General features: G+C 34.0%; 1 protein-coding gene across 1 annotated transcript; it reads right to left on the reverse strand.

Annotated features, from left to right (window-relative positions):
- Positions 1-8,478: 8,478 nt before the first annotated feature.
- On the reverse strand, positions 8,479-9,513 carry LOC149222293 (glyoxylase I 4-like). The gene is made up of 3 exons (XM_089383072.1): positions 9,222-9,513; positions 9,029-9,134; positions 8,479-8,899 (listed from the first exon to the last, which is right to left on the reverse strand). Exons 1-3 carry the CDS (start codon positions 9,392-9,394, stop codon positions 8,564-8,566), a joined length of 615 nt encoding a protein of 204 aa, XP_089239198.1. The 5' UTR covers positions 9,395-9,513; the 3' UTR covers positions 8,479-8,563.
- Positions 9,514-15,592: the final 6,079 nt, after the last annotated feature.

The following is a 15,592-nucleotide window of genomic DNA, read 5'->3' on the forward strand; positions in this document are numbered from 1 at the left end:
CCAGAGCGACTGCTTATGAATTTTCTTGTGTTGTCAACGCACTGGCCTAGTCGACCACAGGGTGATCAGTGCGGGTCCAATGGGTAAAAACCACGTTGATCGCCCTCGACATAATTTTTTTGCAAATCCTCTTTGAAACCTAATCTATGGATAAAAATGCATGAAATGAGAACCAAAATGAAGAGAATGGACAAATCTCTTACCTATATCAAACAACTCGACGAATGGTATATGTGATTAATCGTACTCCTTGCATGAAAATCGAGGTAAAATGAGGTAAAATGTTCTCAGATTTGAAAATTGGTAAAATGGTAAAAATGATTTACTTTTTGGGATTTTTATAAATATTAAATAATATTGTTTTACCAAATTAGGGCATATTTCACTCGTTTTTAAACTATTTTTCCTTGAAACTGGTAATGTGTGTTTCCTTGTACAATGAAAGGTCATGCATACTTGGTGATGGTTAATTATTTTGACTGATTCAATGAGTTTTATTTTAACACTTTTTCAGACTCATAAAAAATAAACAAAAAATGACCCCATGGAGTCATCTTTAAAGCTATTTTCTGACTCTCGAAAAATGAAAATATTTTCGAGTACTTGTCATTTCAAACTTTTTAAAGTAAATGAAAGGATGTCTTCTAAGTATAATTTTAGCCATTTTCCACACTAACATAGATTATTGTATGAAAAAGTAATACCTTAGTCGAACATGGCTAAGAGGTTCTCTTGGATATTGTTTTCTACATTTTCGGGTTCAAGAGACGATTTATGGAAAGGGACCTTTGGAGTTTTCTTTTCCGCTCCTTTTTTAAACTCTCTAAACATGAAAAACATGACAAGCTTCCACTTCGTCGGACTCGTAAAATGTAAATGATGCATGATTTGTCACCACGACAAGGTTGAGTTCTCCTTCCTAGGGCTCGTAAAACTTACTAGGATGGATTCATTCGAAGAATGAACTTATATGGCAAGCATATGCTATCCCCTTCAAGCTTGCGATAAAAAATAATGGGGTACTCACTAGAAATGGTGGGGGAAAAAGTGAAAGCAATCATCTCTTGTATTTTGTAAAGGTAGCATGTCGCTCTTGAACATGACACTCATCCATTGCTTGTGTCGAGTTTGGGACATCCTCACTTAGTCACATGCCTTCCTGGGTTTGGGAAATCCATTTTGCCTTGCATCTGATTATATCACTTCATCATCAAGACCTCTAATCCTATGTTGAGTCAAATGTTGCCAAACTCTGGAGTCATGTCACCGATATGTTTAATAGAATTCCTATCTATAGTTCTTTACCACTTATACATTGTCCGATTTTATGCCACAGTCCTGGATCACACTTAACTACTCTACCACATCCTTTGTTTCGTGTCGATGATGTGGGATTCATTATGGCCTTCCTTCAATGGATCACGCCTTGTCGACTTCAACTCATTATCCCAGAAGATGATTTAGAAACTCCCTACTAGTACCTTAGAGCTTTCATGCCTCAATGGAAAGTTCTTCGCATTTGAAAATAGGTTTACATCATTGACCTTCGATCAGATGATTCCACGGGTGTTCGACTTCAACTCCATTATTTACATTCATGGATTGTACTGATTCTACCTTGAGAGTTATTATCATTATTGGTGGTTTCTCGCGTACCTGTTAATAGTTTACATTATTGACTAATAATCAAGTGGTTTTCTATCATGTTCGACTTTGACACATCTATTCACATGTTAGAATTCGTACATTGATCGGTTCAAGACAGAGCGTAAGACCTTGAATTCTGTCTGATAAAATCTAGGTTGGGTGGAGTTATGAGTTATTCATGATTGGACACATGTTTTCCTCTGTATGGATGGTTGTGACCATACCGTGGGTCCATATATATGATCCTCTTTATTTGGATGGATGCGACCATACTGTGGATCCATACACATGATCCCTTCTATTCAGATGCCTGTGTCCATACCATGGATTCATGTATCACTAGGCATGTTTATCAGAGATGTCAGATATGTATATATATATATATGGTTGATTTGCAGGTCTCTTGATGGTGTTGTTCTAGTCCTTGCCTTGGATTGTAAAACATCTCAGCCATCACTCCTTATTCTTCCTTCATGCTTTAGGGGGCATCTGTTACACATTATTTTGTCACACCTCCTGTTCACTTTATGTTCCATATCCCTAAGTGTCAAAATGTTGACAACTGTGAAGTATATCCATCATAATACACAGACAAAAACATCGTTGAAAAACCAAAGGAAAACTGCCCTGAGTCAATTCTCAAGAAGGTCAGCTAAAACCCTAATTTTTAGGGCCATAACTCTTTTATCCACAACCATCCTGTGCTGATGGCAGGTTACACTGCTTTATCCTAGCACTGCCAATGTGGGTTTTGATATGAAAACCTGCGCTGAACCTCTTCTGACAGGTTTTCCCAAAATGTGGGAGAAGCTTCGTATGCTAGTAACTTCGAGAACAACGAGCTAGATATTGGTTTTTGTAGATATGGTTAAGCTCTCCCATTTGGAGCTCTTGATATTATCATTATGGGCCTTCCCCTTGAGATTCTGACCTTCCTCCATCTTTTTTGGATCCCTAACTCCCTCTCCCTTCCTATAAATCAACTCTCTTCCATCCCCAAAGGGTTGGTCATTGATTGCCTACATTTCTAGATTGAGATTATGCCCAAATGCTGCCCATTCTAACTTGGAGAAGGATTGCTTGAAGAGTCTTTTCTTGGACTTGGACATCCACCAAAAGGAGGTCTCCAACTATTGGGAAATGGCAACAAGAAAATCGAGTTTAATTTGTCCTTGAATTAAACTAATAATTAAAAATAAATTCTATTCTCATACGAACTTGTAAATAGTTAATTAAATTTAATTAACTTAATTATCTTAGGAATTTTGAGTTGGAAGTCTTTCTGAAGTCATGTATATGTTCTCCCTAAGTTTTAGGGGTCCAGGATGAGTTTAATTGTGAGTTGTAATTAGATCACTCAGTTTACTAAGTTATGTTCAGTTAAATTAGTTCCAAATTGTTTGTGGAACTAATACAGAGTTAACAATTAGTTGGCATACTAGTGCATCCACAAGTGTCACTCTAGTTAACTGAATATTCCCTCATCAGAAACTCATGCATTTCGATTATGAGAAAGACCCAGTTGAGACTAGAGTGCAAGGATAGTGTACTATCAGTTGTATGATTTACTGAGTTGTATAGATCATGTATGCAATTAGAGAAGGACCTATGTTTGGATTGCGCAATTTTGGAAGCGTGAATTTCCTTTAAAGACAAGCTATTCATCCTAGGAATTATGCAAGAAAATAGGGTCTTGGAGAGCTGCAAAAATGGCTAACTGTTACCCAAGAGCTTGCTTATGAGCTGAGAGAGTTGAGCATACTTTTGCGAAATTTTTCTAGTGAGAACAAGCTTTGTATATTCACTCATATTTCTGATATATGCAATACAGATAGCTGGGTTTTGAGTAGTGGCTTTCCCCATATACATATTGGGTTATGTGCCATTGATTTATCTTCTTCTTGTTCATATTGTTTTCATCGATCTATTGGTTTCCACTTGTTGAAAGTAGAAGTAGATTCTTGTCTTGTGCTTTAGTACATTGCATGAGCTTGTGAATCTATAGGAAATTCTACAACATCAAGGCATAGGTTATATGCTTCCCTTTTTTGGCTTATTAATATATACATCTGATGTTCACTTTCAATAATTGTGTAAATGTTTATGCTTTTAGCTTAATACTCCTTGATATATTAAGTAGTTTATGTTTGATATATGCCATATATGCTCTTATACCATGTATTGCTCTTTGATCTTCCTTGCAGTCGGACGTGAACAACAAGTAAGGAGTGAGCCTAGAAGTGAAATAATCAAAATCATCTCCAAAGGATTGAGCGAATAACATCAGAATGAGGTAGGTCACTCTCTCTATGCATTTGTTAAACATAAGCTAGGAAAGTGTATGTTAGTTGGTTTACTTTGTTGCTAGACCCATTCATTGGGCTAGAGAGATCGCCTTTGTCCGCAAAGGGGATTTACCTTCACAACACTTATCAAAACCTATTCAATGTTAACAAGAAGATCCTGAATATCAATTTTAATGTTACACTTTTATCATTACGGTTATCATGCTTATCACAAGCATTATCAATACTATCAAGTTACCATATATCAAAAATCAATGTTTTTAGGTATCTTTACTATGACCTAATAAAATGTAAGATACTTTTCCAATACTAAGTGCACCAACTCATCATATGTACCATGAATCAAAATTAATTTCATATGTATATATGAGTCATTCATGAAGGTGATATCCCCATCATATCTTAGGGCTTACCTTGCCTTCTAATATTGTAGCTGAAACAATATACTATACATACCTTATAACATTCAAATACCTTTTCACTTTGTATTTCTTACTTGCCATGGGAAATTGTAGCTCTTCTCTTCCTGCATTAGATATCTTTTCATGCACCTTGGATGATCCTCAAGAAGGATCCACTTATAATAGCTCATCAGGAGGTTAGAAGTATCCAAATACTCAAATATACATGTAGGAAATATAATCAATGATCAAATCAATAAATCTAAACAAAAGTAAAGACATAAAGAAGTAACACAAATCGAAAAAATACTTATCTTCATTGAGAGGTAGTCATCTCCCTCTTCAACGAGACTTTAAGACACATGAATGTCCATTTTCCATATAACATTGTTGCCTTCATTATATTTCAACCAACTTTATCAGCAACCAGGCCTAATAGAGACTATCTCATCTAGTGCTACATCAAACCTATCACAAGTGCTAGAACATCTTCACACTGATCATGTTAGGGTTTCTATATATCATATCCCAAATTTTTGTTATAATCCAAGATTTCTTCCAAACCCTAACCTCATAATATCTATCAAACCCTAATAGTCAAATTTCCTAGGGTTTCATTCAAACCCTAGCATTCTTTTAGGTCTCCACCATCATCTATTGCTTGCAACAAAGGTGCCTTTATATAGGTGATCTTAATGAATTTTTTTCTGCCCAACTTTGATACCATGTTAATTTATCTTAGGGTTATATTGTTATTTTCTTTAGATAATTGAATTTCTTCATTTATAAGTTAAATTCACCCCACAACATCATAACATTATTCATTTTTACAACATTATTCAATAACATATGAGATTATATAGAAATAATAATATTATCATCAATGCAGCAGAACTTAAAGGAACAATAGAATAAAAAAATTCACACATAGAGACACCTAGATTGATCAAAGACTAGGGAAAAACAACACAAAAGGGAAACCCTTTCAAATTCTTCTTCTTATTAGATTGTCATTGAATATTTCAACAAAGAAAGAGTACAATGATCCATATCTTCAACCACAAAAATATCGAGTAAAATCAACTAAACAACATCCAAGAGATGAACCCAACAATGATAATAATAAAAACCCTGATTTAGAAGTGTGTAGTCAATTTTCACTGTGTGTGGTTAATTGTCGAACTATGTGGTCAACTATGCCCAACTAAAAAATCAAACCCTAGTTTCCAACCGCACTCACAGAATGTGCATGTTTGTGGTTGAAAAGCTAAAAATACACTCATGAGCCCACGTTCCTAGAGTTGCAACTAAAAAATGTTTGTTTCATCCTTGTGGCTAGAAACCAAAATCCTAGATCTCACGTGCGAGCTTCAAACCCTGCAATTTTGGACTTGTACGAACCAATCTCTATGAACCACTTCAGATCTAGAGCCAAACCAAATAAAGAAGAAGTATCACGATGATATCCAAATTAGGGCCACTTGACTTGTATTTATAAGCATTTGAGGGTGTCCAATTTCTCTTTTGGGTCGACTTGTCATTTTGTAAACATGGGGCTTCAATTCAAAAATACACTTTCCCTTATCCAAATCAAGTGCTTCAAAAGTCAACATTTGTCCTCTTGAAAAGAGGAATCTAGTCCCATGATTGGAATTCAACACCAAGCTTCAAAATTAATAAAGAGTAATGAATTCTTTTTTCTTTTGGTATTTAATTTATACTTGCAATTGATCTTTTATCACTATTATATTAGGATTAGAATAGGGTTTCATTTTCATAATAAAATATGAATGCGTTTAGGGTTTATAATAACTTCAACAAAGTCTCTTTTCTACTAGCGATTTATCCATGAGCCAACAAAAAATGATATACCAAATGAGAATAGGTATAATAGGCAACTATAATTAGGCGATTCTTCCTTGATGTTGGTGAAGGAATTTTTATGGCCATCATCAATTTGTGTACTAGAAGGAGTGCTTAACAAGCAACCTTATGAAATCTATCTTTAAATGTCGTTAGTCAATAATTTCCCCTATCTTTGTTCTAGAATGTGATTTTTGTTTTCCTATGCATACTCTAAGTATTTATAAAAAAACAATCAACTACTTGTTGAAATTAATATTTAATGGAGAAGGTAAATGTGTTGCTTTGTTGCTTTTCATCATGTTTCTTAGATTAACATTATTTTTTATTCTTTAGATATATATAATGAAAGTGATACTCACATATTATTCACTTTAATTTACTTTAGAGAATAAGAGGTTGGTTTTAGGTCCGACCAGTTAAATCTATTCATTCATGGAAATAGTTCATGGAATTGTTCATGGCTCGCATCATGAGTACAATTAAGATGAATTATGTTTAGAATTATAAAATATGTAGATATGAAGGCAAGACTATAGAAGAATTTCTTTCTAGATCAAGATTTATTTGTTTTAGAATTCTTCTCTATGAAAAACCTTCTGCTACAAATTTAATGAGATCATTTCTCTATATTTTCTCTTTCCCTTATATATAGATAAATAAAAATTATAATGAACATAAAAATCAATTTTTTTCATGAGATGTATGTTGCAAAAGATATTTGGTATAATTCTTTCAAATTTACTAATATATTGAGAATGTTTTTCATAGTTTTGATACACAAAATATTTCGAAAGATATTCATCCCAATCTTGAAATCATTTTAGATAGCCTTGAGTTATCTATTAGCACTTCCTATGTTCAAATTAGCACTTAGGTATAGAACATGTTAACTCAAATGTTAAACTTATAGAAAAATATTCAGTCATATAATCTATGAGATTTATTTTCCATTATTTTCCATTATCTATATAATAATTACCCTTTTCATTTAGAAGTTCCTTTCAACACAAATTCATATAAAAAAACAAATAAATTATTATAAATAAAATTAATTGTGCATTTTTATTAGTTATATTTAGTGTTATGAAATAATAAATGATGATTATATAGATATCTTTGAAAAATTACATGTATGTGAATTCATCTCATGATGCTTGTACTTCTGATCTATCTTGTATAGAGGATGTGGAATCATCTTTTTTATAAAAGCCACTTCATCTAATGGTAATGATTATGTTAGATTATCATGTCAACAATTCCAAAACAAAATTTAAAATACGAGAAGAAATATGTCCAATATAAAAAGGATTATAATAAATTTTCATTTTCTTATCTCTCAAAATTGAAAATGATTTTAATTATGTAGAGAAAGCATGCATGCTTAACTATACATATAAGTTTACAACTCAAAGACATATCTGATGATCTTGAAAATTCTTTACAAATGTGTAATAATGCTCAATTTAATCTCAATATATTTATAAACTTACAACTCAAAGGCATTGATAAGGTATATGATATTCTTGAAAATCCTTTAGAAATGTGTAATGATGCTCCGTTTAATCTATGTTAGATTATCATGTCAACCATTTCAAAAGAAAATTCAAAATACGAAAAGAGATATGTCCAATATGAAAATGATTATAATGAATTTTCATTTTCTTATCTGTCAAAATTGGAAATGATTTTAATTAGGTAGAAAAAGCATCCATGCTTAACTATACTTATGAGTTTACAACTCAAAGACATATCTTATGTTCTTGAAAATTCTTTACAAATGTGTAATAATGTTCAATTTAATCTCAATATACTTATGAACTTACAACTCAAAGACGTTGATAACGTATATGATATTCTTGAAAATTGTTGTGTAATGATGCTCCGTTTGATCTCAATATCTCAATGGTTAATTGTTTTAGAGAATTATTTCTAAATAAATTTCCATTGCTTTTTCATTGTAATATATTTTTTTAAAATAAAACTTAACTTAAAATTATGCAAATGTATCAATTGTTTAATTATTTTGAATACTTTTTTCCTTTTAATCAAAGATAAATCTTGTAATTACTTTTAATGATGTAAGTTTGTAGAATTTTTTTTGGAGACATATTAATTATCTAAAAAGGTGATTCAGAATAGGTATACTGTATTAGAGACATATTAATTATCTAAAAAGGTGATTCAGAATAGGTTGATATTCAACGACCATCCATATTTTGTCACGATACAACCACAATGCAAAATAAGTCCCGCCATGATGAAAAGAAACAAAATAAATGCAATTTTTTGTTGCTAAAACATAAACAAAGCAACACCACATGGTTATTATCCATTATGCGCTCATTAATGCTTTATCGCAAACTCCTGTGCCGCGCTTGCGCTTTCATCGACAACAAGCTGCGCCATCTGCTTCTCCACGATGGATTGCATTTCTCTCTCTTTAGTAATGCCTACTGGAGGACTCATCAGCATATGAGCAGGCCGTCTTACACAGGCGGGGGCAAACCCCATGATGGGCTCCACTGGAAAATTTTCGCAGTTGCAGATTTCAAGCATGAAGCCATCGGGGTCATGGATGAATAGCTGGTCCACGTATATCCCTCCGTCCTCCACGATTCGTTTCACATATTTTATTTTCAGCTCTTGCAGTTTTCTCTCCACACTCTGTACACTATCGCACTGCAATTACAAACAAGTGGAAAATCTTAGCATAACCTACATCTACTCTACTGTACCATTTTATATAGCAACAACGTGGTTGTAAATAAACCTTCATCTAATAGTGGGAGATAATAATTAATAATATACCTGAAAGGAGATGTGATTATCTCTTGGATTGATTTCAGTTTTCTTTGGTAGATTGTCCGCTTCCGCAGATTGCAGAAGATGGATACCTATTCCGTAATTAAACAGCCTGGACAGAGAATACAACCAATTAAATTCGGATCACAAATATTTTGCTGAGAATATACGATGGGATCGGAGTGGAAATTTATATTACCAGGCTCCATTGAAGTCAAATGATCCGGGTCTCTTGACGCGAACAAATCCGAGGACGTTTTCATAAAATTTGATGGAATCCTCGATGGATCTGCAGACGAGCGAAACATGGTTCAGAGACTTTAGCGACAGGGCTCCCACTCTGGATCCTTCATTCTTAATGGAGTACACCATTTTCGCCAATTTAATATCTCCTGATGATCAGGAAAAACAGAGATTTCCCTGGTTCAAAAGGGAGATACAGTTTTGAAGACTAAGTTTTTTTGTAGAATACCGATCTCTATTTTAGAGCTCTTCTGTTATGGGATAAGAGGATGAACAAAGCATCAGAAACATTATAAATATGTTATGTGGAGGCAACTACAAAAACCGGATATGACTCAACGCAAATGAGAACAAAAGAGATCAAGAAATAAGGAATGGAGGCTGCCGTACACCCAATGAATCTTGAAATGACGTGATGGGTACAGGATACGGCGGGTTGAGCCGATGAATGGAGAGCACATAAATAGGGGGAAATTATGAATGGAAATGATTTGGGAATCAATGGATCATTATCATCCTCAAGTCGCATGGGGCCCATGAAACTGCTCCTTCCACCTCCACCTCCACCCACACCCACGTGAATGATGTGTAAATCTGGCTTTTTCCTAACATACGACTCTGTAAAAATCTGGATGTAATATTTATCAGCGTTGTTTAACCAGGCGAAGACTTCACCATCATTTCATCGATCGACATCCTACTGGATTTTCCCTTTTGTCCCTGGTAAATTGTCACACTATTTTATATTTTTATCAATTATGAAACAAACTATCATCGTATCTGTACGACCGGGCCTCACAGTTTTCGCGTGGGAGAGAAAAGTTTGAAAGTGGCTAAATTTTCGCTCATAAGTCATTTCAATGATATGCCGGTCGATGTTTCCATCCCACTCATCATATATTTCTTTGAAAAAATGTGACATGTAACTAACTAAGTAAGCCTTTCCATTGAAATTAAAATTGCTTTGACGTTTGATAAAACGCTTTAAATGCCTTCTTATCCTGAAAACTAACATTCATGGGTAGTGACTAATTGATTGAACCCAAACTACCAGTCAAACACAACGTGATACATATGAACCCATTCGAATCATTGCATTTTTATTGACTTCACGTTCTGGTCAAGAAAAATCCATTATACAAAATAATTAAAGGGGACTTACAATCGCGTACCATTATATAGGGGACTGCATGTTCTAACGGAGAAAAAGCCAAAAGAGTTGCCTAAATCCCAGCTGGAGGCATCTTCATGCAGAACAAAATAATAATGATGATTTCCTGTTAAAGCAAACATGTCGGAACAGGTCGCTCAGATTCACAAGAAATATGCTACGTCTTCAATAAACCCTTGGTCGCCATTTATCATTCCACAGCGTATCCGAAGCACCTTTATGTATTTAGTGAAGCGCTTTATCGTCATTTGCAATTCCAAAGGCTATTCTCACTATCTTTCTAATAATTAGATTTGAAATTCATAGTAAATAGAACAAAAAGCTTTGATAATGAAAATAATAAAAAGTTGTTGCAAATTATGTATTTTCATTGATTTTTTTTTTTATTGAGCATCAACTTATTAGCTTTGTATTTTTGGGAGATGTATATATATGATGTAATATAAGAGTTTAAAGGTTAAATTTTAAAACGGTAACAAAAGTTGTATTGAAATTCAAATTCAAATTCCAATTATCATATTTATTTATGATTAATATAAATATTCTACATAGAATATATATTTGAAATCCAAATTTTTTGAAGCATTTATTTTGATTGTGATCAGTAACAAAAAATATAGATATAATATAAAAGTTAAAAGCATATTCTCAAAAGCTTATGTTATATTAATGTTTATGGGCAATGCCACATAATTCATAAACTTATGTTCTATTAATGTTTATGGGCAATGCCACATAATTCATAATTCTTATATTGGTAATGAGAATGCTTAGCAACTCATCTCACCACCTAATTCTTTATGCTATTCTAGCATCTTCTCTATTTAACTATCAACTGCGTTGCATTTTAGGGAAAATTAATAATAATTGTTTTCTAACCAGTTTAGTAAACACAATAAATTATAATTTATATGTGAAATAAAGATATATGGTAAAAGAAAGGCATGGGCTAATGGAAGGGATTATGTAACTTAATCTACATTTATGTTTGGTGTCCAAAGCGCTCATAAAAATCTTGCTACTTAATTGCAAAAGTAAATGCATTCATCCAAATGGGGATTGGAATTGGGTTCCCATGAAGCGTAATATGGAAACTGCAAGAGAAAACAAAAAACTACATCCCATAATTAGCTTATGTCATGATAAGACAACTAACAAATCTCAATAATTAAATAATAGTAAACAAAAAAATGAACGTGTTAAGGTTTAAGGACACTCATAATATGTGAAAGCATAAACCATGGTTGTATGACTATGAGGTGCCTTTTGAATCCATGATATCTTGAATGAATTTATCCAACATAGCTTCAATGAAATATTTCATTGGACCAACTCTAATCTCTAGTTTAACATGTTCATTGAACGCATATTTCTCAATTTCCATGCCCTCTTTTTGCAATTGAGTAGCCAAGATAGACTTCTCCTCATTAATACTAACAAAATCCATTTGCTAATCAGTTATATCATCAAACTTGCTTACCTTTGACGCTTTTAGCCTCTCCAATTCAGCTACTAGCGTATCTCTTGAAATTAATTCAGAATCGAGTATGATGTGTGGATCGTTTAGATCCCGAACAATTTGTACCACTTTGAGAAATGTGTCACCTCTTCTAATGTTTATCATTTCACATTCATAAATAATTTTTTATAGTGTGTTGATTCTTTTAGACCATCCAACTTTTACCTGCTTCATTTGATTAGCATTTGGGAGTCCTCTGCTTTTTTTTATCTAGATCAGAAAATAAACAAAGTCTTTGACTAAAAGTAATCAAGTCATTGTCAACAAAATGTTTGTCTTCCTTAACATTACTTTTAACCAAATCGACAAATGAGTTAATTCCCTATGCTAAACGCAACAAATTAGAAGTTGTTTTCCATGCATGTTCAATAATTTCCAATCTTTGGCATATATTAGTGATAATATAAGATTTTACTTCTTTAAGGAGTTTTAGAGCTTTATTAGATTTATGGGATGTGTTCGGAGAAGAAATTATCGATGGTGGTGCCCATATTACCAGTGGAGTCATTAATAAAGGACCCAGATTTAGAGCATCTTCTATCTCTTTTATTCTTTCTTTCGTTCTCAAGTTCTCTACTTCCTATTCACCAATAGACTCTCCATGTGCATTACCAGTAGCTTGATGCAATTTCACGAGTATACTAGCTACGACCCAGACACATCAACTTCCTTTTCTACTTTATCAATAACCTTTTTATTATGGACCTTTACTTTGTCATTTCTCAAATTTTTATTGTCCTTGTTATAGTTTGCATCTTGTAAAGTGACAGGGTAGTCATTAAAAGTAATAGATTCTTCGGCAATTTGCTCCATTATTTTTTTATTTTCTGATAAATAAGTATTAACCCAATTAGGTAGTAAAGTGCTCTTAATTTCAACGTCCATAACTTCTTTGATGCTTCCTGTTTTGGGTGGACTTTTTGATTTGGTTATTCAACCATGTGTGTTCTATCTGGAATGAATGTATGAGGAGGCTCTTCATCATATCTGCAACATGATAGCTTACAGTGGACTAGTTTTCCACTTCCAGTATCCTTTCTCTTTCTTTGACTAGAGGATGAAGTTTATATAAATTTTATAGAATTGCAACTACTCAAGAATTTTAATCTAAAATCAAGAGACACAATTCTACTTTACTAATTTGTGGAATCAAATTCACAATTTAGAAAAACATGCATCGACATGCAATAAGAAAAACCACAAATACACGGTGATTTCTAAGGGAACCAAACTAGGAAAAACCCCCTCAAGCCTCTTTACATTAATCATTTGAATAGAGAAAGTATTACAATTTATAGTTCCATCTTTGAGCTCAACCTACAAAAAAATAAATGTTCTCTCTACTCAATGAACAACTTTGGTCAACACTTATCCAAATATCAACTCACCTAGCCTCTCATTTCCTTGCGCAATTCCTGAGGAAATTAACCCCAATGTTTTAGGAATTTTCCTCCAATTGATTGCGCAATTCCAAAGGATTGGTAATCTAGTTACATGCAACACTTGTAAACTAAAACTATTTTACAACTGCTTATTACACTCCCTTGTCATCTCCATTTCAGCTTAGGAACTTGAATTCTCTACATGCACTAGTTCTTTTTGGTTGATTGATCAGTTAACTAACATATCTATGAGTTAGATTGCTTTCCCACTACACAACTGACCTTCAACTTACGCTAACAATAGTTAGATGTCAATTAATTAAATACAACTCAAAATAACTAAACTAGATTACTAAAATTTAGCAATCATACATGCATAACTAAACTCCAAACCCTCTAACTCCAATTTACCGAGCTAACTGAGTGATAGGATCCATGTCACACTAGTTGACTGCCTCCAAGTCGTCCTCCTGATGTGGAAATTCAATTTACTCAATTTGACTAAGGCTAAAGTCAAATTGAGCATTTCTCACTACATTTTTTTTCAACACTCCCTCTTAGCAAGAAAGAAATTTTCCACCACCCCTATCTTGCACCTGTGGAATTCAAATTTACCTCTTGACAATTCCTTCATCAATATGTCAAATTCTTGATCCTTAATTGGAATGTATTGTAGCAACATAATTCTTCGTTGCACACAATCCCATAAATGATGATACTAGATATCAATGTTCTTGGACTTGTCATGAAATACTAGATTCTCAGAGAGCTTAATGAAACTGTGATTATCACAATATATCATTGTCGAATCCATCTCCTTATTGAATAGTCCCATAAGTATTTTCCTCGTCCATATTGATTCACATGTTGCTTGACTTACAAACATTTGTTTATCCTCTGCAGAGTTGAGCATCACAAACCTCTACTTCCTGTTGCACAATGAAATAGTTGTAGACCCAACATTGAAGATAACACATGATGTACTTTTCCTGTTAGACTTCCTTTCGATTCTGCATCAGTGAAACCTTGCAACTACATTCCCTTTGTCTATTTGTACCATATACTAGGTAGTGCCTCTGAGGTACTATAACATGTGTTTTACTACCTTCCAATATAATTTGGTAGTCATCACCATAGCTTGCCTAAGTTGGTTGACTGCATAACACATGTTGGGTCGTGTGTTCAGAAGATACATCAGTGAACCCACAAGCTTCCTGTAAATGGTAGCATCAACTTCCTCACCTAAAGAATCACACTCCCTCCTCCAATTTATAGCTATAGGTGTGTCCATGGGCTTAGAACTCTCCATGTGAAATATCTGAAGTATCTCAGTAACATACTTGCATTGAGACAACCAATTCACCATCACCTTGCCATACTTCCAGCTCAAGGAAGTAATGCATGAGGCCCATGTACTTCACCTCAAATTCCCTTGCAATATCCTCTTTGCAAGAGCGAACCAAATTCTCATCACCTGTCAATATTAAATCATCGACATACAAAACAAGAATAAGCAACTTACCATCTACCACAATTCACATTTGATTAACTATTTGTGAAGCCCAATCTAATGAGATAATTGTTGATGCAAGTGTACCATGCTTGGGGCACCTTTTTGAGACCATGCAATGCCCTCTTGAGTTCACACACATGTGATTCTCAATCATATGTCTCAAATCCTTCTAGTTGTTCTATGTAAATTTCCTCCTCAAAAACACTATTGAGAAATGTGGTCTTCACATCCATTTTGTGGATTTTCCACCCCATCTGTGTAGCGAGTGCTAAAATTTATCTAATTGAGGAACATCTTGCAACTGGTTCAAAATTTAACTCATAGTCCACTCCCTCTATCTGAGGAAATCCTTTGGCCAAATGTAACACCCCCTCCTCCCAGGTCCACCCAAGTAGCCAACCAGTAGGGAAAACATGTGACGAGAGAGGTTACCATGAGGGATTCAGTCTCCTTGGTGACCTTAAGGAAATCAAATCGATGGAACTCATTAAAAAAACCCATCCACATCAACAATCACACCCCCCAGGAGAGATGTCAGCTACTCAGACATCCTATCCCTAGGTCCCACTGATGTTTTAAGCCTCTTAACCCAAATTTTCTCTCATGCTATAGGCAAGACAGTGACCAACAACTCAAATTTTCTCTCATAAGCCTCTGCTCCAGTGCCTATGGACTTTTCTCAGCAGACCTGTGCTAGCAACCCACATATTTGAGCCACTTTTCTAGGCTAGAATCTCAGCCT

Source organism: Pinus tabuliformis, chromosome Q (genome assembly GCF_031772625.1).
Source record: "Pinus tabuliformis cultivar Carrire ecotype Pingquan chromosome Q, CPIR1, whole genome shotgun sequence".
Taxonomy (NCBI): domain Eukaryota; kingdom Viridiplantae; phylum Streptophyta; class Pinopsida; order Pinales; family Pinaceae; genus Pinus; species Pinus tabuliformis.